Raw genomic sequence first — 24,164 nt, 5'->3', positions numbered from 1 at the left:
TCTGAGAATGATTCCTGTGTTTATTCACATTCTTAGATTCAGAATATTAATGACTTATTTACTTCCTCTCTGCACAGTTTCCCTCTTTTTTGCTTCTGTTTTTTCCTTTCAAGGGCCAACACACTGCACTGTGCCATCAGTGCTCTTAAACACAAAGCTGTCTTCTAATGTCACTCTTCTCCAAAATTTGCATTCCAGCTTTCAGCAGGCTCTAACCAAATGAGATTTCCTCTTAGTCTTCTTCCTCAGACATGTTAAGTGCTTTCAAACATTCTATAAAGCAAAAGGGAAACTGAAGTCCTGGTGTTGCACCTAAGTCAGTTTGAAGTACTGTATTGGCTTCCAAACCCTCTGTCCCTAGCAGAAAAAAAACAAGACATGTTTGATTTAGATTGAATAACCCTTTTGTTTAACCACTTCAAGAGACAGAAGACATTAATATTAATATTGCTGATGAAATTCTAGTTTATTGATTCACTGAGGCTAGTATTTGGCTCTAGCAAGAAGCTAAAAGGTGTTCATTTGGCAATAGCAGATGGATCTGAATGAACTCTAAGGTTACATTGACACCAAGACAAATCCAGTTGCTTTGGGACCACCTAGAAACAAAGTCTGTGGCACAGCTGAGTGATGACCAGGGAGTTGCAGCTTCTGCTGTTTTTTCCAGTTCACTGCCAGCTGCCAGTGTGAATATATGCTAGTGTGGATTACACCACCAGCAGCAATATTGCCCACCTTGGTCTGTTCTGTTGGATTGATGTTAGAGTTTAAAGGCAGGAGGTAACTTGGCTGTGGTCAAAGCTACATGCTGTCTCCTACAGGCTGTCTTACCTCGTGGTTTCTCACCTTTTATCTGTACCAGCTTCATCAATCTGATCGATGTGGTTTGCTGCCTTCACTGCTGCGGTCTTGGGAGGTAAAGCCTGTGACTGATTCTTCAGCTCTTCTGTAGCTCTTGCAGATGGGGCTCAGCTCTTTCTTTTCTCACAAATACCTGCCTACCTCCAGCTACCAAACACCTTAACTGGGCTTGCAGCCCAGTACCAGGACTTGAGCCAGACACTGGAACTGTTTAGTGTCAAAATAGACCATGATCTCCAAACTGTGCATAGGCAGCTTCTCCTGAATACAGGAGCATGGGCTGCTGTCACTAACAGCAGGTGATTCTGCTTGGTGATTTCAGAGAATGATGAGGAGCAGGAGGCTCTGCTATCACTGGACAAGCCTGGCTGGTATTCCCAAGGTAATGCTATCCAGCTTTATGAACTACTGAAGAAGATGACTGGCAAGTTGGATCCTAAGGTATGTTATAAGCGAGAGTAAACCTTTCTGGGAAATACCCTGTTTCAGTCCAACATTCATTAGAGAAGCTTTCATTAAAGTTATGGATATGATCAGTCACAAAGTTTTGTTCTGGTTATGCTTGCTGTTGTCTTAACACACTGCAGTCCAGAACTGCAAGCAGCATATTCATTCTCTTATCAGTAGAATGTGTCCTTCCTAGATGTTTTAGCCTGTGTCCATGGGCATGCATTTCAGCAGCTTTGGGAGAATCAGGATGTAACCAGGAAATACAGGAAATAGATCAAATAGGTTAAAAGTGGAAATAGGCATCAGTGGAAACCAGGACCATGTTATTTCAGTCACAGGTCTGGATGAGTGAAAATGCCACTGAGGAGTTCTGAGTCACCAAGAGATGTTCCATATTCTTCCTTGCTTCCAAAGCTGTCCAAAATTCATCCCCATTGTTTAGTGTATTTTCTTGGTAGTCTTTTCCACTGCTTCCCAGCAGACATATTTCTGTCCATCAAAAATCTCAGCAGTTGTCCCTGTACCAGTCCCAGTCCAGGCACCCTCACCCAAAGCCCCTTTGGGGTTTGCAGGTCCAGCTTTTTCCTTAGGGGGCTGGTTGAAGGTAAAACCTCAGCCTGTGACATTAGTAAGACCTCTCTGTGTGTCATGACCAACTGTAAACATGGAGAAATTTTTATTAGGTTGTTTTAAAGCTCTTTCTATCTCTCTGTGAAATACAGTGAGCTTGTGTTTTCCTCATGTACAGTGAGCTTTTGCTGCTTCCCTCACAGGTTGTTTATTTTGGTGACAGCATGCACTCAGATATTTTCCCAGCACGTCACTATAGCAACTGGGAAACTGTCTTTATCTTAGAGGAGCTTCTAGGGGACAAAGTTTTGGTGCCTGCAGAGGCTGAAGCTGAGCCCTTGGAGAAGAAAGGAAAATATGAGGTAAGGAATCCTTGCAGATGTCTCCTGGAAAAAAGTAAGGTACAGAAAAGCCTCATGCCACCTGCACTGAGAATGAGCCTGATTATCTTACCAGCCTGCTGGCAGCATCAGCTTCCCTTGCAGTTATATCCTCCTTGCCATAGCAGGAGGGTGCAATCCTGTCCCAGCTGGGTGTTGCATGGGTGACACGGAGCCTCTACTTAGAGCTAAACCAAGGATCACAGAATCACAGAATGCTTTGGGTTGGAAGTGCCCCTTGAAGGTCATCTAGTCCAACCCCCCTGCAGTGAGCAAGGACATCTCCAACTGGATCAGCTTGCTCAGGGCCCCATCAAATTTGACCTTGAATGTCTCCAGGATGAGGCCTCACTCTTGGCAAAAGATCTGTGTGCACATTCCCTTGACAAAAATCCACAGTCTTATCCTTTTTAGTAACAGGAATCTGCCCTCCATCCTACAAGGAGAAATTTCATGGCTGCTTACCATAAGTCCCTCACCTGAACTCTGACAAGTTCATGTTTCCCTGCATGTTGTGGCCAACTGTAAACTCCAAGGGGGTTTTTATTAGGTTATTTTAACGTTCTCTTTCTCTCTCCATGCAATGCAGTTTGCTTCTGCTTTCCTTATATACAAAGAACGTTTAATTTGCTTCTTCCCTTGTAGGTCATTTATTTTGGTGACAGCTGTGTTCAGATAAGAGCGACTGTTCCAAAGCCTGGTCCCAGGCAGGCTGCTGATAGCTACCCCAGATAAATAATGTGATTTTCAAGTTTATTGCAGCTGGGAAGCAGAGCCCCAGCACCACTGCTGCTCTTGAATTCTCCCACAGAAGGTGGAACCTTACTGTGCTTCTCTCCACTGCCAAAGGGCAAAGCAGGCAGGGAATGGCACTCAAATGGCCAGCACAGCAGTGCTGCACTTCCAGTGGGTCTGTGTAAGAAATAACAGTGCAGCTTTTGGAGCATTTCTTCTTTCCTCATGATCCTAAACAAACAGGTCATTTTCTTCTAATTGCAGAGACAGAGATATACTCTGAGATACACTCTTTGCTTTGAAAAGCACTCAACCTTTCTTTTCTCTTTTTAAACAATGACTGTGATGAAAAAGTTAACTTACTGGTAGGAGGATTTTTGAGAGGTGCTTTTATACTAGAGAGGTTTTTAATCTGAACTAAGAGGCATTTTTAAGGCCCTTGGGGTTTTATGAAGAAAACAATCTCTTCAATGGAACTAAAACAACATAGATGTGATATCTATTTATCTGCTTCTTGCAACAGACTTACCTAATATTTTCTTCCACTGTCCTGATTTCTGAACTAAGGTCAGGCAAGGACATTTCAGTCACTGAAATAAGGAAATGTAATCGCTAATGTTTAGGCTTTTTTCCAGGGCTGTAGAAAACCAAGCAAGGCAAACAAATTCAAGTCTCCTACCAAGCAAAGTGTCTCTTATTGGGAAAGGGGATGGGGGAAAGGAAGAGTAAATAGTAGTAGTAGTTTATTTTACTAATGAATGCTTTAAAAATGACGTATCCTGCATCAATTTGTTTGTTCCCTGACTGAAGGCTCTGCTGCCATTTCTGTACACACCTTAAATCACTGTAAGGTTTGAGGGTTTTTATTCAAGTATGGCTCCTTAAACATGTTCAGTATAGACTTTATACAGTTTATACTTTATACAGTATATGCTTTTAGAGCACACATGTTTAAATAGACAGCCAGAACATGTTTGTTTTCCTGGAAATACAAAGGAAGCTACTGAGTGATGATGATTTGGTTTTCTCCTGGTGCATGCCTCTGGCCAGCTGCTCCCAAGATTTGTCTTCTCTATTGCTGCAGTTATCAGGCAGGAAATAGAGACTTTTAGACAGGTGCTTGACATTTCACTAACACTGTAGTGTTCCTGATAAGAGATTGCAGTATCTCAAGGAGACACCACCCCTGCCACACACACCCCCTGTTCAGTTTACATCCGCTCCCAGTGACAGCAAGCAAGCAAGGGAGAAATGAATTGGGTTGATTAAAGGAACCTGAACCAGGGGGGCCGTGGCAGGTCAGTGGTGTTATTTCATTACCATGCTGCTCACTGGAGTCTGAACAACAGGTCACATCCATATCTCTGCAGTTGACTGGACACCACTAACTTAACAGGACTAGTTCAAAGGGACTCCCTTTCCAAGCCTATGAAACTTTTATTTTTCATTCCCCTAATCAACTTCTCCCCTTGACCCTTTGTTTAAGAGGGAAGAAAAACTAACTCAAAGGATTGTACCAAGTTAGGTGCTTTGGGAAAATTAAGCACTAACAAATTAGATGTAGTTTTATTAATCAGCCTTCTCATTCATTGGCAATAAGCACAACTACACTACTCCTGCAGGACAGACTGAAGGAGTTGGGGCTGTTCAGTCTGGAGAAGAGAAAGCTCCAAGGAGACCTTATTGTGGCCTTCCAGTATCTGAAGGGGGCCTACAAGAAAGCTGGGGAGGGACTTTTTAGGGTGTCAGGGAGTGATAGGACTGGGGGCAATGGAAAAAATATAGAAATGGGTAGATTCAGATTGGATGTTAGGAAGAAGTTTTTCACCATGAGGGTGGTGAGAGACTGGAACAGGTTGCCTGGGGAAGTGGTAGAAGCCTCATCCCTGGAAAGGTTTTAAGCCCAGGGTGGATGTGGCTGTGAGCAACCTGCTCTAGTGTGAGGTGACCCTGCCCATGGCAGGGAGGTTGGAACTGGCTGATGCTTGAGGTCCCTTCCAACCCTAGCAATTCTATGATTTTTCCATGCCATGCTGTGTGTGCAGAGGGGGACTGAATACTTCATGCAAGTTGCACTCCTCCCTTCTACCAATCTTGCCAGTATATCATTAAAGAAACAAAGCATTGCATCTAATTTGCAGTTGCATCTTTCAGAAAGAAATTACCAAACAACTGTTTTCAGTTGTTTGAGTGGTATTCAATCACTAGCAGGGAGAGGGGAAGAAAACAACCTCCTGGCACAGAAACTGGGAGGCTAGTAATTTCCATTTTCATTAGCAGTTTTTGTCTTCTCCCTCCCATTAAATGCATGATACAAGCCAGATACACATAACTGTGAAATTATGGTAACATCTGCAGTTCTTTCAAGTACATGACTCATAACCAAATGAGCAAGAGAATAGCAAACTAAAAAACTATTCATGCAATTAGTCGGCTCCTAAGCGAATTGCAGCATGCAGGAGGGGGGAAAAATACCAGGCATTGTGCTGAAATGAGTGTCCCTCCAGATTTAGGGGTTTGTTTGCTTGGCTGGAGGCTTTGTTTTTGTCTTCTGTGCTTTAAATGTGTGATCAATTCCATCAATGAAAACTCAAGGGGAAAGCTGGAAATTGTCCCAGGATTTCGAGGGAAGTGGAGCTAGTCAGCATGGAGGAGCTGCTGGGCTGCAGGAATGAATGGGGCAGGAATCAAAGAGGTTATTGGCAGTTAGAGATTATATTTTTGCAGTCAGAAGGAAAAATTAATTTATACAGTGTTGCCTAACTGTTGGTTGGTTGAGGGAGTCCAGGCCTTTAACCCCTGTATTTCCCTTACTCAGCAAGACCTTAGACAAGGGCTGATTTCTCTGTGCTTTGGGGCTCTGTTTGTCTCTTTAATTCTGCTTAGCACAAATCTACTATTCCTGCTTAACACAAATCTTAACAGTGCTTTCAGGAGCAACCTGTTATGAAGCCATATCCACAAAGCAATATTCTGAAGTAAAAGGCAGGTTTGTTGTAAAGGAAGTCTGCTTAAAGGGCTCCATGTTGAAGTTAAGCTAGAATGATCACAGGCCAAATGGTTTATAATTGTTCATGACTTGAGAGGGGCAAGTTCTATGCAAATTTAGTCCAATGGCAGGTTTGCACACCTAGCATGGCTGTTATTCAGGGTTGTTGTGACCAGCACAGCTATGCTAGCATAAACACCTCAAATCCTTGTCATCACGCTGGCAAAGCTGTATTTTGAGCATTGGTTTTTATTGTGGTGGTGTCACTGCCTTGGCACCGAGCATGCAGCCATCAGTACCATCCATATATTGGATACAGTACACAATAAAATAATCCTGGTGTCCCAGGCTTGGCAGAAAGGTAGAACAGAATCACAAAATCATAGAATCATTAAGGTTAGAAAAGACCTTTAAGATCATCAAGTCCAGCCACCAACCTAACACCACCGTGCCCACTAAACCATGATGGCTTAGATGGCAAATCCCCAACTCAGAATGCTAGAACCCTGCACATACAATGTTTATCAGCTTGACTTTTTGCTCCTGTCTCCTTTACATCCTGTCTTTCATCTCTTTACCAAATGTGGAAGCTCAGCTCCCTGCCTATTTCCATTTCAGATAGGTCAGTTGTAAGCTGACAAATCAGTGTCACCCAAGGGCCCTATTAACAGATTCTATCTGCTCTGTCAGCAGGCCCTATTTGTCTGTAGTTAATAAAGCAAAAGGTGATAGGAAGTATTCCAGGTGGAAATCCTTTGGGCTTGGGGAGCACTGGTACCATAGTTTTTTCCTCTGAAGTCTTGAAGGTTTGTAACTTCAACTGACAATCAGCATGTGACCTGCTACTGTCTGACCAATATGCCTGAGAGCAAACCCACACACCTGGGGGTTTTGCATGTGAAAGAGGGATGGCTCAGCACTTCTCAGGACTTGCTGTCCTGCTGTGAGAGAAACCCCCATGCCTGGGGACTACAGGAGTGGGTGGTGCACATTCCAGAGCTCCTCAGCTCCACTGCTGAACGTGTTTCTTCAGGCCTGTGAGGAGCAGCAATGCTACCAGGGGACTTTTGCTTCATTTCACAGATGTGTATGGATTTCATGGTATATGATGTCTCCTTAACTGCAGGAGAATGGCTTTGTCTGCTGCAAGTGAGAGAAGGACATCTTGTAGGCAGCAGTTAGAGGTGGCAGGGGAAGTGATGTCAGATGCTTCCAAAGGATGTGGGCACCCGTTGGCAGCTCCTTTCAGATTTGAGATCAAGATTTAGCATCACTACCAAACCAGCCTTGTCACATGCAGATAAGCCAGTTACAAAATGATGAGGGTTCTTTGCCAGGTGACTTGAAGACAAGTCTGATATTTGACTGAATTTGGTTTTATTAGACTCATAGAAAGGTCCAGGCCAGAAGGCACCTCCAAAGCTCATCCAGTCTGACCTCACTGCAGTCAACAGACACATCCCCAACTAGACCAGGCTGCCCAGGGCCCTGCTGAGTCTTACCTTACTAAGAGCTTGGGCTGTAAATCCAAAATGTGACTTCCTCCTCCTTAACAAGAAAGACAGAATCAGAATCAGACCATTGAAGGAATCAGTTCCTTTCCTCAGATAGGAATAGGGTTTTTTTCATCAGAAGACAGATGCCAGTTTCTATCTTTGCCCAAATCAATACTTCCTTCCCATCTTCAGCTATGCAGAACCATGAAAAGAATGACTGTGTGTTTACTGATGTGGTCTGCTTGGCTGGATCAACAGCCTTCCTGTGATCAAAAGCCATGGACTTCTGTCATAAACACAAAATTATCCCAGCAGATTCTCAAAGCTATTAAGAAAGGAGGGGTTAAATGGAAAATCAAGTACAAAAGTTCACGAATCTGGAGGCAGAGCTGGGATATCTGTTCTGTGCTTTGCTGGTCTGAAAAGATCCTTTGCAGACAAATGACTTTAACAGGTTTTCTATAGTGTAGTTCACAGTTTTGGTTTCCCTTTTTTCATCTTTCTGTAGAGGCCTCCCGAAGCTTTTCCTGACTGCTCATGGCAATATATAGCAGGTTTCAAGATGACTTGCTAAAATATCATTTTTCCCAGTGCTGCTTTAATGCTTTCTATAAAAAAAGAGAGAGTCTACAGCTGGTCTGAAATCTACATGAAAAAGATGAATTTTTTCTACAATTTGCTAGGCAACTGGATGGCTCTCCATGGTTCCTGCAGCTCTGTTCTCATTCCTCAGGTCAGACATAGATAAAGTGACACAGGTGGCCTGATGCATTAATTGCAGTTACTCCATGCAGTGCTGGGAGACTCTTCTCTCCCAGGAACAGATCCACGCTGGGTTACAGTCAGTGCTGCAGCAGAGAAAAGGCAGCAGAGTATTCATGCTGTCTAAAGCAGGGAAAAAGGGAAAGACTGGATTTTTTAAGGGAAAAGTATATAAAGCCAATATTTTATGTCCTAGGGAATCTATACATTTCATAAACAGGAGCTTGGAGACTTAACGTGAGGAATGCTAATCTAGTTGGAGGTGTCCCTGCTGACTGCAGGGGAGTTGGCCAAGATGACTTTTGAGGCTCCCTTCCAACCCAATGCAACCTGTGAATATTGTTCACATATTCCTTTATGGTACCTTAAAGTCACATTGCTCTAAAATACAGCATCTCCCCAGAAATTCAGAGAAACACAAGAGCTCCTCAACCTCATGCTTGTGGTTGGTAAAGATTTATTGGGTAGGTTGGTTGGTTGGTTGGTTGGTTGGTTGGTTGGTTGGTTGGTGTTTTTTTCCAGATTACATATTCATTATGTTTTTTCTTTCAGGAAGATCAGCCCAAAGCTCCTTACTTTGTATCTAAGCAGTGGGGATCTTTCTTTGTGGACAGATTGCCAGCTCTAGAAAGTGCAGAGGAAACCTTAGTTCACACGTGGTCCTGTCGGTGTATTAGCACCTACAGCACTATTGCAATCCCAAGTCTCGAAGCAATAGCAGGTAAGGAAGATAACTTCTCTTTTCTTTTTTAGCTCTAATAAACATACAGTCTTGGTAACTTTTTCATGCTGCAGATCTATTTTTGAGATTAGAGATATCTGAAATACACTCTGTGTCCAGTTCTGGGCCCATCAATTTAAGAAGGACATTGAGACTCTTGAACGTGTCCAGAGAAGGGCAATGAGGCTGGGAAGGGGTCTGGAGCACAGCCCTGTGAGGAGAGGCTGAAGGAGCTGGGGTTGTTTAGCCTGGAGAAGAGGAGGCTCAGGGGAGACCTTCTTGCTCTCTCCAACTCCCTGAAGGGAGGTTGGAGCCAGGAGGGGATTGGTCTCCTCTCCCAGGCAACCAGCACCAGAACAAGAGGGCACAGTCTCAAGCTGTGCCAGGGGAAGTTTAGGCTGGAGGTGAGGAGAACGTTCTTCCCAGAGAGTTGTTAGCCCTTGGAATGTGCTGCCCAGAGAGTTTGTGGAGTCTCCTTTACTGGAGACTTTCAAAACCCACCTGGATGTGTTGCTGTGTGACCTGCTCTAGCTGGTCCTGCTTGGGCAGGGGGGTTGTGCTTGATGATCTCTGAAGCTCCCCTTCCAGCCCCTAATACTCTGTGATTCTGTGATTTAACAGACTGTAGATCAGTTCCTGAATTTTTGTTCAGGTCTTCCCCACAGTATTTTGCTGTGTGTAATTTCAGCAGTGAGTTACCTCAGGAAACAAACACATGCCAAGTTACTTGGGGTTTTTTTTAAGACTTCCAGCTATGTTTCTCTCTGATCTGGCTTGTGATGCTTCCTCAGTCAGCTCCCTTATCCCTTTACAGTTGAAATGGAGATGAACAAACACAGGAATGTAATGAATACAAGAACACACAGGACTGTGCTTCTCTCTATCTGTTCTCTTTTCAGTGAATGTGTATTGCTTTTATACTGCATCATTACAGACAGAGCTAGAGCCCAAAATAGTCTCCTTATCTGGAGAGCAAGGCAATTGCAAGCAATGTCTTGTTCTCCAAAAACTCACCTAATTAAGAATGCAGCTCAGGCTTTCTGCATTCTTAGAGAGGCATCAAAGGTACAGTTCTGGCTGAGCTTCTGATTTTCACTAATGTGTATCCCTGGAGGGTTGATACACAGTTTGGGTTGTTTATAGGAAAAGTTACAGTGCAGTAACTTTGTGACTGCAGTGCTTTACCAATGCACTACCTACAAAGGAATAAACAAATTATTAAATGAATGAGAGGCTTACCTGTGTAAAGAGCACAAGGAGTATTTAGTTCTGGGCCCCTCAGTTTAGGAATGATGTTGAGTTGCTGGAACGTGTCCAGAGAAGGGCAAGTTTAGGCTGGAGGTGAGGAGAAAGTTCTTCACAGAGTTGTTAGCCATTGGAATGTGCTGCCCAGGGAGATGGTGGAGTCGCCATCCCTGGAGGTGTTCAAGAGGGGATTGGATGTGGCACTTGGTGCCATGGTTTAGTAGTCATGAGGTCTGTGGTGACAGGTTGGACTTGATGATCTTTGAGGTCTTTTCCAACCTTATTGATTCTATGATTCTATGAACAAAGCTGGTGAGGGGTTTGGAGCACAAGCCCTATGAAGAGAGGCTGAAGGAGCTGGGGTTGCATAGCCTGGAGAAGAGGAGGCTCAGAGGAGACCTTATTGCTCTCTACAACTACCTGAAGGGAGGTTGTAGCCAGGAGGGGGCTGGTCTCTTCTCCCAGGCAACCAGCACCAGAACAAGAGGACACAGTCTCAAGCTGCACCAGGGGAGGTTTAGGCTGGGTGTTAGGAAGAAGTTCTTCATAGAAAGAGAGGTTGGCCATTGGAATGTGCTGCCCAGGAAGGTGGTGGAGTCGCCACCACTGCAGGTGTTTAGGAAGAGACTGGATGGGGTGCTTGGTGCCATGGTTTAATGAATTAGATGGTGTTGGGTGATAGGTACTCAGTGATCTCAGAAGTCTTTTCCAACTTGGTTAATTCTATTCTATTCTATTCTGTTCTGTTCTATTCTATTCTATTTAGTTCACTATCCCCTGTGTTACAATATTTGTTGACTACTTCATGCTTAAGACCAAGGAATAAAAGTTTGTCCAGAGAGGGCATTTCAGATTTGTCCAGCAGTTATTTCTGCACTGGAGCATGGGAGAGACTTGTTCTTTGCAACTATATTCCATACCTGTGTATTCATTATAAGGATATCTCAAAGCAGAAAATTCATGTACAATTTATTTATACTCCTGAAGTTTGACATGTTGCAGTCTATATTTCAGCCTAGAGGGACAAAGCCTAAATATACTGAGGAGAACTGCCAGGAGAGAGCTATTTGCAGAGTCATTCTGTGGGTTGCTTTGGAAGTGTTGGCCATGGGGAAACCCAGTGGTCAGCCACACTCTTGTGAAACTGCCTCCAAGCCAGTTCCCCACAGCCACAGCTCACTCTGCAGAGCTAGCAAAACCTTCAGGCCACAAACATACCATCAAGTTCCCAGCTACAGATGAAGGCTGAGAACCAGAAAGTTAGTGTAAGTTAGTAAGCAGCACAGCTGCCTGTCACCAGTGTGCAGCCCTTGCAAAGTCTGCTCCTCCACGAGGTGGGACACTGTGTCGTCCCTCTCTGCATCAGACCAGTGCTGGGGCAGGGGCTGCTGTCTGCAAAACTTATAGCCAGGGATAAAGGACAGGGGAGGAATAACATTTTTGGGTTGTAGCTGTGTGCCTGGAAGTGGAGTTGAAACTGAAGGTATGAGAGCATCTCTGGTTTGTTACAGAGGGGTGGTTCCTGTTTGTGCAGAAGAGCAGGTGTTCAGTTTGGATGTTGAGGAATTCCTGACTCCTCTCAAATACCTTGTCTGGCTCCTGTCACAGCAAGCTGTGAGAGCTCCTGCTTTGCCAAGGCCTGAAGTTTTTGGCTGCAGTTGCAAGTCAGAGCTTAGCTGCTATTCCAGCTATCTTTGGAATATTAGAGAGAAGATGAGTTAAGTTCAAAATGTTCTTAACATTTCATGAGTCTTTTATGATCTAATTCTCCATACCTACTTTCAGTAAGCAGGGAAGTTTTGATCAAACACTGGAGATCTGATGAGCTCATGATGAGATTGACAGTACCTGGTTAGTGAAAGAGCAGAAGCTCTCCTTACCTACTTTCAGCAAGCAGGGAAGTTTTGATCAAACACTGGAGATCTGATGATCTCATGGTGAGATTGACAGTACTTGGTTAGTGAAAGAGCAGAAGCCAGTGCCCTTATTCCTGTTCCACATGTGTCACTCGCAAACCCATCTGTTTCTTCACTTTCCTGCTATTGAGTCTCTCCTCATTTACAGCTCCCCTTACATATTTTGACTGTTTTCAAGCAACATGATACCATAAGCCAGATTTTCCAAACCAGGATCCATTACAGTGGGAATGTTACAGATGGAAATTAAAAGGTGTAGGGGTCTGTCTGAAAAATGGTGCCCTTTGCATAAACCCCCAGTTCTAATACATCCTGGTCCACTTCAGAAGCTTTGGTGTGAGCCAGGTAGGGCTGGGTACTCTTACCTATCACACCTACCTAACCTGAACTTCACCCTCAAGGATCAAATCTTCAAGGAACAAATCTCCAGATCCCCATGTAAATGGTTATATGCCCTGCATCACATAGGTACTCCAATAGTAACTACAGCAGATCTCTCTGATTTACACAGAAGATCAAATATAAACAGTATTTTATTTACTAACCAGGGTTGGGTTTTTTGTAGGAAAAGCTCACTAAAAGAAGCAGCCAGTGCTACCTTTGCAGGGGGGGATTCGATTCCCAGTTCTTTGATCTCCAAAATGATACACAGGTTTCAAGCTAATATTCTTGCTTTAAGTCTCACCATGGCTGTTTTTCATATGGGAGTTTGATTAAAGTCCCACTTCAAAAAATCCCATGGTGAGTAACTGTGCAGCTTATGGGGGAATTTTGATATGGTTGGTTTGGTCTTCATTGCCAAGAGAAGCTTAACAAAGTGACCTCTAAATCCTGATAAGGAGAATTAAAAACAAAACAACAGCAAGCCACCAAACAAAAAACCACCACATTTGTTTCAATTCCATCATTGTTGACCTAATCTGCTGAATTTGGCTCATAATCCCTGGTGAGGTTTGTCATGCAGAGCAGGAGACTGAGCAACGTTGCAGCTCAGGAGAGTTAAATCTCACAGAGGAATTGCCGCAAGTGTGAGTACTTTATGGAGACAGAGTTCATGTCCCACTTTAGAGATGTGAGAGCCAAGCTTGTGCCATGCATGAGGATAATGCAGTTTGAAAAGTACTGTGTGCTACATGAACTCTTACCATGCTTTGTTATATGGGGGCCTAAAATTTGTTCTGTGCCTTATTTGTATTTCAGTTAGCTGGTACATGAGAAAAAGCTCCCAATTTACCAAAGCTGCCTGTTTAAAGATGCCTACAGATCTGTACCCTGCCACTTTATGTGGGACCCTGAGTCGTCAGCCTGCTTGCTGTATAAATATAGTGATAACATTGCCAGTGAACCATGGCAAAGGAGTTCATGTTTCTGCTTAGAGCTGCAAATTATCTGCACAATGGAAAGCCCAAGGCAGCTGTGGCTGGGGCACCAGAACTGGCAACACATGGGTCGCAGATACACCAGTCTGCCCATCACAGATCGGCTCCAAACAGCGAGCTTCACACTCTTTCCTCACATGTATTTTAAAGGTTATATTTGGATGGAGGATATATTTGGATGTCCTTGAAGAATCAACAGTTACCATGGAAGTCTTGGAATTTCTCTAAGCATGTATCCATGTACTCACTTGTCTGTCCTGAACAGTGTCAATCATAAGTGCTGAAGTGAAACAAAAATCCTTCCTTTTTTTTGAGAATACATTAGTTCTATGTTTTTTTCAGTGCCACTGCATCATGTAAAGTCAAATCCAACTCCTATTAAAACTAAATTAGTCTTTCCTGTAACTGCAGTGATAATTATGTGTTCTTACATACTCAAATAATACAATAATAACATATAATTTCCTTAAACACATAGAACTATCTATATTGCACTTTATGTGTTAATTAGCAGTAGCCTTTTGTATTTAATGCCTTACCTTACAACTATGGTTTTACTTACAGCTGCAGTGTAAGAATTTATCTGTATAACAGATCTAGAAGCTGAGTTTATCAAAGTGCTTTGAGGATTTAAACTGCTTTGGGGGGTTAGCTGCTATGAATAGATTCTACTAAAAGGCTGAAGAGGTCGTTTTTATAATGAAACATGTTAGGCAAGAAACACATTCTTATGTGTGGTGAAAGCTTGGTACAGGTACACAGCAGCAACATTTGCTCAGGTTTTCTGCTTCTGAAGTTTGGATGCAAGTGAAGAAAAAAAAGAGAGAGAGCTAAGATAACTGACTGGAGGGAAGATATTTGTTCTCGCTGTATTAACAGCATCTTGCTCTGTGTGTACATTGAAAAGCATCAGATAGTGAATATCTGATTCATTTGTTCCAGGAAACTAGTTGCAGTGGTCATTTAAAGAAAAAGATACTTAGTACAACAGATTTTTTTTTGCAGTTGTAAAATATAACTGAAACCAACAACACACTGCATTTCAACCATAAAAAGCTACTCAGTAAATCAGAACTAGGTGGTAAAAAGCCTTTGGGACCCTGTTATTTTCCAAAGGGTCTGAGACTCCAGCTTTCCCAAAGGATTTGGTAGTGATTTTCAATGAATAAAAGGACAGCTTTCAGTGTATTGCAATTTGTTCAGCCTTTCCTTCCTCCTCCAGAAAGGTGTATTGACTTGTGCCCCTGAAGGCCATGCCAAATCATGCAGAACCCAAAAGATTACTTCCCAGCCAATAACTGACAGAAATGTTCCTGCCATCGTTATTTTGCTCTGTGAGATGTCAAAGTACAGCCACCTCGCAAAGATTAAAGGGAGAACTCATGAGCAACTCATTAGGAAAGGGGGAACCACTCAGTCATTTCTGCTTTAAGGTTATCCTTCAACTCAGGCAGCATAATTTCATTTGCAGGCTGTAATTAAAGCTATAATTGGGCTTTGATTAGATGGCAGGCTGACGGGGTGGGCTTAGATTGCTTCTTTAGAACACTGGTGGTAATACAAAGTATTGAGAGTTTTTAAGTGTGAAAAACAGTAAAAACAGGTAACTCACCCAGGATTGGAAATACTTCTTTGACTGGGTTAGAATTTTACAGAACCTGCAGCCTCACATGTACAAGAAAAAGTTGCTGGAAGCATTTATGTACTCTGGCTTAGTGCCTAATGTTTTCCCTCTGGATTAAGATGGTAACACACACACACACGCAACAATGTAGACTTTGTCTTAACTGCTTGAAAAGCTTAATGTCTGTCTGTGTGTGGCTTTCTACCTTAAGGTAAGCAATGTTTATCATTCATCCAGGGGAAAAGCAGGGAAAGGGAAAGAAAACATTTGTTTTACAAGGGAGGGAAACATGACAACATTACCTCAAGCTTGGAGAGGAAGGTTGAGCTTGGAGAGTTTACCTCAAAATGAAAGTAAAGGGGCTGGGGGGGTGGGGTGTGGAGCACCATCACTTCATTTATGTTAATACTGCTCCTTCAGTCTCAAAATGCAACTCAGTTCTTCATCAAGCAGAAATGCCTCTGCTTGTTTTCAGGCTAACTTCATCTTACCTTAGAAGCCCTTCCCACCGCCCTTAGATCCAAGAGGAGTCATTCAGAGAGAAGTTAATTAACAGATCCCTAAGACTAACACCTACTAGCAGGATCTTGGCATTCTCTTAGGATTCTTTTTAGATTAAGTCTTCATCTAAATATTAAAAACATTAGAGTCCAGTATTTTCTTTGGATCAGTTCCAGATCAACCCAAACCAGCTGTGCTTACTCCATGGTTAAGAAATTATTATTAGAAATCGTTGCCATTAAGAAATTAATCTTTTCCTTTCTCTTCAACAGCAACTTTGAAATACAAGGGAAGATTTATGGCAAAGCTTCTAAGCCTTTTATTTCCTCCTCCCCCCCCCCATGTAGTCTGAGATTTGCCACAATTAAGCAGTTCAAAGATTTTTCAAGTTGAAACTTGGCTATCACTAATGAGGTTTTAGTTTTCCTCCCTGTGCCTTTTCTTTGGTGATAATCTGGAGGATATATTTGGATTCACTTAAGAACATAACCCTGCTGTTGTGTTCTGGGAAGTTTCTGCAGCATCTGGCTCCAGAGCTGCTGACTGGCTGGGAGCAGACCTCAGAGAGAGGAGGGGAACTCTGCTTTCTGTAGGGCTTCACACTCCTCGCAGGGATGCTGCCGTGGTGTCACGGTTAAAAAATGTTGGCTTTGCTTTCGTCGGTCAGCACTGCAAAATGATTCCTGACATTTGTGCCCTGTGTTTTGGGAGAAATCTGCTTCGGTCTTGGACTGTGCTTTTAATTGAAAAAGAAAATGTCTTCCTTCTAAAGAGCTTAGTTAAGATTATATTTGTTTAATGTATTGGTTTGTTGAAGGAGATCTCAGAAAAGGATTAGACGTTAAGTATTGAGTTTATCAAGCAGGCCTGTGTCTGGATTAGATTATAATTGTCTTCCATTCAGTTACTCAAATATTTTCCTGATCACTCATCCAGAAAATTACGTTTTCCCTTCTTGTGGTTTCCTTTCCCTTCCTTGTAGCTAGAACTCTTTAATTTTTCTTCTGATACAAGCTCGTGGCTTTGGTTTAGTTTGCTTGCACTAACCAAACAGCACACAGACACTGAAATATTGTCAGCTTAACAACTGTGAAACAAACCCACCTGTAACACCTAGACACACCTATGGAGATGGGTGTGCATAAGCTTCGGAGCACAATGTTGTAATTAACAGCCCTTAATTCCTGGATAACCAGAGCACAGCAGCTGGAACACAGTGACTGGCAGTGGTTACTGTTCAGACATCATCACTGCCATTTTATTTACACCAGGGCTGCTGGACAGGGCAGCACTCCTGCGTCTGGGCTCAGACCAAGTCATACAATTTCTGGGGGCTGCCCAAGCCATTGGGAAATGCTAGTAATGTTGAGTGGTCACTGCAGAGGAAACTGGTTTTCATCACTCACTGTCAGGCTCTGGTTTGGGAGCAAAGAATGGAGCAGGACAGGGTGATGCATCTAATAACTGACGTTGCTGTAGATCTAGGAAGGAACACAGAGCTTCAGACCCTTCTAGTCTGGTGTCTGCATTCTTTGGCTCTAAAAGTGAATATCCTATTTGTCTTGGGACTAAAATGAATCTTGATGGAACAACCTAAGTATGATAGGAAAATTCTGGGATTGTGGTCCTCAAGCAGTTTGGTAGAGCTAGCTGGTTCATTCTTCCAGCATCAAGCTGTTTAGTTTGTACTGGGTTGTGGGGGTTTTTAGGCTAGTGGCACAATTGGATGAGTGCAGAATTCATTATCAGCATAGCTTAGGACTGATTAAAGCCTCGCTGTCAAATTATATCTGAGAGAGAACTGAATATCTGCCTCCTGCCTGATGTATGACACTCCATCAGGGAGAGGCGAGAGGTGGGTGCCAAGATACAAAGGCCTGCCACAACAGCAGCAGTTGTGAGCATGCACAGTAGCAGAACTTGGAGAAATGTACTGGCAAAACCAGTAGGAAAACAATCAACTTGGCAATAAGCAACTATTTTTTTCCTGAAACTGGCGTTTTTAGTGACTATTGTATCTTATTTTCTTGCATCCTTTCTCACCAAGCTGTGGCCTGTGCAAGCATTTCAGTGTAGTGCAACGGAGCTGCTGGTTTCTTCTCCCTGTTGTCAGTGGTAATATGGAATAAGACCAGGTGTAAAGTGAACTCCTGCTGTGTGCAGGAGGCAGACTCCAGACTTGGTCATTGTCCTTTGTTGATGATCCAGTGTTGCTGGACCTGCTGGTTTTGCCATTTACATCAAAAAACAGTTGGACTGAGCTTGGGTGCAAAATCCACATGACACTTTTGCAGTCCAGGGCGACTGTGATTTATTTTAAGTTGTAAAGTTTTCAGAGACTTAGAGCAGTCTTCATCTGTGACATTGTCTGGATTTTCATTTCTTCATAAATGCTGCATTCTCCCAGTAAAACAACCTTTGTTTCTCCTTCCCTCCACACTCGCCCTTCTCCCTCACTGCGTGTATATTTATAGCCATTAAGATTCCAAGCAAGGCTTTCTGGATCAGTCCAGAGCTTTCTCATAAATATATCACATAAAATACAGCAATAATATAAAAATGTTGCATATTCCAGGCCAAGCAGATGTTGCAAATGCAATCCTTGATGATAAAAATGAAACCTGGAAATACTGGAAGACTTTTGCAGTTTATGATATACATAAAATCTACTTCACGAGCGAAGAATAGAATCTGCTTTATGCTTCAGGCAACTTCCAGTGATGCCCTGGGCAGCATTTTTAAACGTGGATACCTTCTGGACACCTGCCAAAGTCAGCTGGCACAGACAAAAGCAATACTGAAATGGCTAGATTGGGGTTTACCAGGAAATATCAACAAAATTACCATTTGGATCCAACTGGTTCTTTTCTCCAGCGTGAGCAGCTCTGCAGTAGTCTGCCCCATTTATGTTGTTCTTTGGTTACACCACTCCTCGGAGACTCCAGACTGCTGGACTAAAAAGCTAATGAAAGCTTTTATAAAAAAGTAACTATGGCATTTAGTTTTTATAAGCTTATAAAGATAGTCAGAAATATTTGTTTTCCTTTTTTTATTATTATTATTATTATTTGTTATTTTGAAAACCTTTGTTTTAAACAGAGCTGTCGTAAACAGACTCAGCAGCCAGTAAATCCACTGGGCTCTCCACAGACTAGAAAAACATCTGCCTGTGCTGCTGTGCTCTGAACAGGCTCCAGAGATTGCCCCAACTCAGACCAAGTGAGGAAATGTACTTCTTTGACAAGCTGCACTAACCCACTTCATAAGGCATGATTCACTTCCAATCAAGTCTTCTGCCATTCCTGCTTTATTCCAGCCTCTCTCTGACTTTTCAGCTGGCATCCTGGCCTGCATCAGCAATAGTGTGGCCAGCAGGAGCAGGGAAGTCATTCTGCCCCTGCCAGCACCAGTACCCCTACCAGTACCAGCACTGGTACTGTGCTTGAGTACTTGTGTACTTGAGTACTGTGTCCAGTTCTGGGCTCCTCAATTTAAGAAGGACACTGAGACACTTGAACATGTCCAGAGAAGGGCAGCGAGGCTGGGGAGAGATCTCAAGCACAAGCTCTATGAGGAGAGGCTGAGGGAGCTGGGGTTGCTTAGCCTGGAGAAGAGGAGGCTCAGGGGAGACCTTGTTGCTCTCTACAACTACCTGAAGGGAGGTTGTAGCCCGGTGGGGGTTGGTCTCTTCTCCCAGGCAATCAGCACCAAAACAAGAGGGCACAGTCTCAAGCTGTACCAGAGGAAGTTTAGGCTGGAGGTGAGGAGAAAGTTCTTCACAGAAAGAGTAATTGGCCACTGGAATGTGCTGCCCAGGGAGGTGGTGGAATCACCATCCCTGGAGGTGTTCAAAAAAGGATTGGATGTGGCACTTGAAGCCATGGTTTAGTTAGTCATGAGGTGTTAGGTATTAGGTAATAGGTTGGACTTGATCTCTGAGGTCTTTTTCAACCTTATTGATTCTATGATTTCTATGATTGCTTGCTTTACTTCTGTTTGCAGTGGTTCTGAAGCTGCAGGCATGGATGCTGTGCTGGTGCCTGCATGTGAATTGCTTGTGAGAAGGACCTGAACTTCCTGTTGTTTGTGTCAAAACTGCAAAGATTGTGGTTTTTTCTGTGTCACAAAAACCACTGAGCACACACGAAAAAAACCTTGCAACATACAGCAAGAGGATAGCATTGCCCCAAATTTACTCCAGACTTAGAACCATAGAATAGAAACATAGACTTAATAAGGTTGGAAAAGACCTCAGAGATCATCAAGTCCAACCTGTCACCCAGCACCTCATGACTAAACTGTGGCTTCAAGTGCCATGTCCAATCCCTTTTTGAACACCTCCAGGTGGTGACTCCACCACCTCCCTGGGCAGCACATTCCAGCAGCCAATTACTCTCTCCATGAAGAACTTTCTCCTCAGCTCAAGCCTAAACTTCCCCTGGTGCAGCTTGAGACTGTGTCCTCTTGTTCTGCTGCTGGTTGCCTGGGAGAAGAGACCAACCCCCTCCTGGCTACAACCTCCCTTCAGGTAGCTGTAGACAGCAATAAGGTCTCCCCTGAGCCTCCTCTTCTCCAGGCTAAGCAACCCCAGCTCCCTCAGCCTCTCCTCGTAGGGCTTGTGCTTGAGGCCTCTCACAGAGTTGTCATTAATAACTTACTGTTATGAGCTCAGTAATAGTTTTTATACTTTGGTTTGGTTCTAAACAGACAACTTGGGAATGAGCTAACCCTTCTTCTTCTTCTTCTTTCTCTGTTGGGATTATGATTGTGTCTAGAATAAGGTTTTATTTGTATGGGGTGTTTTTTTGTTGTTGGTTGGTTGGTTTTCATTTGGTTTCTTGAACTTTGAGTAAGAGGTGAGCACGGGAAGGATCAGTTTTCTGGCTGTGAGAGTGGGTGGGTCACTGCTGGCAGTAAAGACTTTTTTTTTAAGGCTACAGAAAAGAAAGCTTTGACTGTTCAGAACTATTTTAATGCATTCAGTGTTCTTCACAGAGTGGAAGTGATGAGTAGGCCAAGTTACAAGTGCAGATTTCGAAGAATGCCTGGAACAAAATGATGTTGTTAACACAGCACTGCAAGAAGGTCTTAAGAGCAGTGCCTTTGGGGAATCTTGCTAGAACAGCCAGTAAATAAAAATAGCAAGCAAATTGCTTCTTTATTTTAAACATAACCCTCTTACGAGTCGGGTACTGAGATAAAAGAGAAAGGTGAGAAACTGAAGAAGGAAATTCAAAGTGGGACAATGTCACCCAGTGAAGATTTTTGTTTTGGATTTGAAGCATCAGCTGAATGACTTTCTGTGATTAGCATTATTTCAGCAAACAAGAAGCTGAATGTCCTTTACTGAAGCGGGGTCGATGCTGCAAGTCAATCCCTTGGACAGCTGACAATAAATATGTAATAACGCAACCTGATTTGAGTTCTAACGCTGGTGAGCGAGCAGCTCAAGTTCTTAAGAAGCATAAGCATTCACCACAGTGTGGGTGGTGTGATAGGGGCTGTGTTGCTAACCAGATGTGGTGTGTTTCTGTCTTTCAGATTTACCACTGGATTATAGATTTACACGATTTTCCTCAAATAGCTCAGCAACTGCCGGGTACTACCCCAGCCCTCCAAGAGCACTTCTGCCAAATGAGGAGTCAGTGACTATGAAATAGGTTGTTGGCTTTTTCCCCTTAAATAACCCTCTGGTCCTTACTTAAACTGCTTTCAAATGCTAATTGGTGAAAATGCTGTGTGATGCTTCATAAAATAGAGTGATGGATTAAAGCAGACTCCTGTGCAGACTTGTGTTTCACTTGTTGCTCTAATCCAGCTGGAACAGGTGAGCAATGCATCCTTCTCTCTAAATCTGCTGACCACCACTGTGCTTTGCAAAGTGTTGAGTGGCTTCTTCCATGCACTGCACAAAGCCTTTAAGAGAAATGTAGTAGTAATAACACATCCCAAGTTATATTCCACATTTTCAAGGATGTTTTTGGTGCTATTCCTATGAAAGGTGATGCTGTTGCTACCATAAACCCTGGGAAAGCCATGAACCTGACCCTCAGTTATATTTCATTAAGAGTTCCCTTGGACAGCCCAGGTTATCAGCTTAGATCAGTGTTTTGCATGCTCTGAGGAATGTATTCTCTCCTGTAACTGTTCTGGTTGATACAGAAAGACTGAAGCCTAAAGAGAAAGATTCATCATACCCAAAAAGAGACTTGGATGGGATTTAGGCACCTAAATGCAGACTGATAGTCCTGAAAGCCTTTGTCATGTGCTTCATATTCCTGAAAGTGCCTAACCACTATTCAACAGTGAGCTTCCCCACATGCCTTCTCCTCATTTAGTCTTCAATACCTCAAGAGTCAGAGCAGCTCTGCAGAAGAAGGGAAACCTGAATTCTCCACCTCTCTGGGAAATTCTTCCATGAGTAGGAAGGATATAGCACCCAGCTATCCAGAGCCTGTCTTCACCAAGTACAGCCTCAGGCCAGAGGAGAAGGAAGACTGAAGAGAGAAACTGAATGTGTGCTTTCTTATCTGCTAGCTTAAACAAAGGGGCATCCTCTTACCTGTGGACTCGGTTCCAAAGACCCATTCTCCAACCCCTTCTCCAGGGAGCCTTTGGTTCAGATGCAAAAACATGTCAAAGATGCTTCTTTAGCCTGCAGTTTTGTCTCACTAGGGTGGCAGAATTTTGGATAAATTTCCCTCAAAGTTTAAAGAACAATAAACACCAACTGTATTTTCTTGTTTTCAAAAGGAGTTTACTTCCTTAGGCCTAGGCAGTTATCAGAATGCATTTAACTTGTGTTAACACATTTCCATCATAGCCTTGGAATCACTATGATTGGAAAAGTCCTTCAAGATCATTGAGTCAGCCATTCTCTAACTCTACCATGTCTGGTGCTAAATCATGTCCCCCAGCACCACAGCTCACCCCTTATTTTTGCAGCTTCACCATCTAAAGTATTTTGTGTCAGAATCAGACACAAGCACCATTCCACCTCACTTCAGGGCTAGTGACTTTTGTTTCCATACTTCTTTCCCTGCCTTTACATAGGGTGCTATTTTTACACTGTGGTCCAGTACACTTACAAGTTAATACTCAACACTTCCAATTTAACATGAGGGATTGTGGAGTTTTGAAAGGGAAACACAAAACACATGAGGGGGAAAAAACTATTGAGGATAGCTTTTCCTTAAACCAAAGTGGATGAGGAAGGAAGATGCAAGTTCCATTCTCCTCCTCATAAACTATAGGCTGAAAAATATTCAGCCTCAGAAGGTAACAATGTGACACTCAAGTTTATTTTGAGATTGTTTTTTAATTAGCATCAATGTCTTGAGCAGCAAATCTGGCTCATGATAAGGCTATGATGTGTCTTATGCAGAGAGATGCCCAGATTAAAATCTCAGATCCCTGATTACAGCATCATTTGAAACTGTAACCTGGGTCAAGTAATCCTCTGCAAATAATTTCTAACTAGGCCATGGTCCAGACCAAGATTGTGCACCCTCAGGCTTTGACTGGTCTGAATTTTTGTAGGTAACTGATTTTTGTAGGTAGAGGATTATTGGGTGGTTTTTTTCCCTTGTTTCTTACATAAAATGAATTACAATTGAATTGGTCTTGAAACTGAGAGTGAAAAGTCCTTGGTTCCTGGCATCTCAGCGGAGAAACAGTATTGTTATTCATGGCAAGGTGACAGATGCTAAAGAGCCCGGACACAAAGTTCAGCAGAAGAAATACACACACGGGCTTGCTCAGCTGGGAGGTGACAGTATCTGTTTCTGCACAGGCTGTCACCAGCCATTTGCACTTGCTGCCAGAAGGACCACACAGCAGCAGAGAAAGAAGTGGGTAACAGAAGGCTACTGTAAACATGAGTCCATGTGCCACCACAGTCTGTGGCTGCAGGAAGACTTAGGAAAATGAATTGAAACATTTGCAAAAAAAAACCCCTAAAACAGTTCCTGTGAAGTCAGGACCTAAGAGCCCTTACTAAAGGCTCTTCATTGTTCAAGAAGCTCTGAAAAACACACAGGCCTCATTACAAAGAGGAGGTGGCAGTCAAGGAACTTCAGGAGGGCAATCAGTGCTGTGGCAGTGGGAGAGCTGTTGGAAACGGAGGTGGCAGAGAATTGGTGGAGAGCCGGCCATATTCAGCATGACACTGTCATGACACCATCTTTGCTTCTTCCTTCTTTCTCTCTTTAGTTTGTTGGTGGGTTGTGGGGTTTTTTGGGGGGGTGGGTGGGTTAAACCCCTGGAAATCTCCAAAACTTCTTGGATTGTGTTGTGAGAGAATATTGATAGAAAGATTGCTGAAGTGCCTGCAAGGAGACAAAAAGTTGTAAAAACCCATTACAATCACTGTGTCTGGTTAGAGATCCCTGAAAGCCACAGTTTGGCTTAAAACCAGAGATGAATACTCAGTCTCTTTTGGCATCTGTTTTGGTATAAAGCACATGTGTCTGAATTTTAAAATAAAGAGAATTTATTTCTGAGAAAAAAAAAACACCAAAGCAAATACATGTTCTC

The 24,164-nt window shown here is 43.1% G+C and overlaps 1 protein-coding gene across 1 annotated transcript in view; it reads left to right on the top strand.

Annotated features, from left to right (window-relative positions):
* The window catches only part of NT5DC1 (5'-nucleotidase domain containing 1), a 110,396-nt gene extending 87,200 nt beyond the window's left edge, over nucleotides 1–23,196 (top strand). The window contains exons 9-12 of the mRNA XM_054174069.1: nucleotides 1,184–1,302; nucleotides 2,085–2,243; nucleotides 8,796–8,964; nucleotides 21,171–23,196. Of these exons, the coding sequence (XP_054030044.1) occupies nucleotides 1,184–1,302; nucleotides 2,085–2,243; nucleotides 8,796–8,964; nucleotides 21,171–21,289 (566 nt within the window). The 3' untranslated portion in view covers nucleotides 21,290–23,196. The remainder of the gene's footprint in view (nucleotides 1–1,183; nucleotides 1,303–2,084; nucleotides 2,244–8,795; nucleotides 8,965–21,170) is intronic.
* Nucleotides 23,197–24,164: the final 968 nt, after the last annotated feature.

The sequence above is a fragment of the Dryobates pubescens genome, chromosome 28, assembly GCF_014839835.1.
Source record: "Dryobates pubescens isolate bDryPub1 chromosome 28, bDryPub1.pri, whole genome shotgun sequence".
Taxonomy (NCBI): Eukaryota; Metazoa; Chordata; class Aves; order Piciformes; family Picidae; genus Dryobates; species Dryobates pubescens.
The sequence above is the reverse complement of the archived record's forward strand: the minus strand, read 5'-3'. Positions and strand labels throughout refer to the sequence as shown.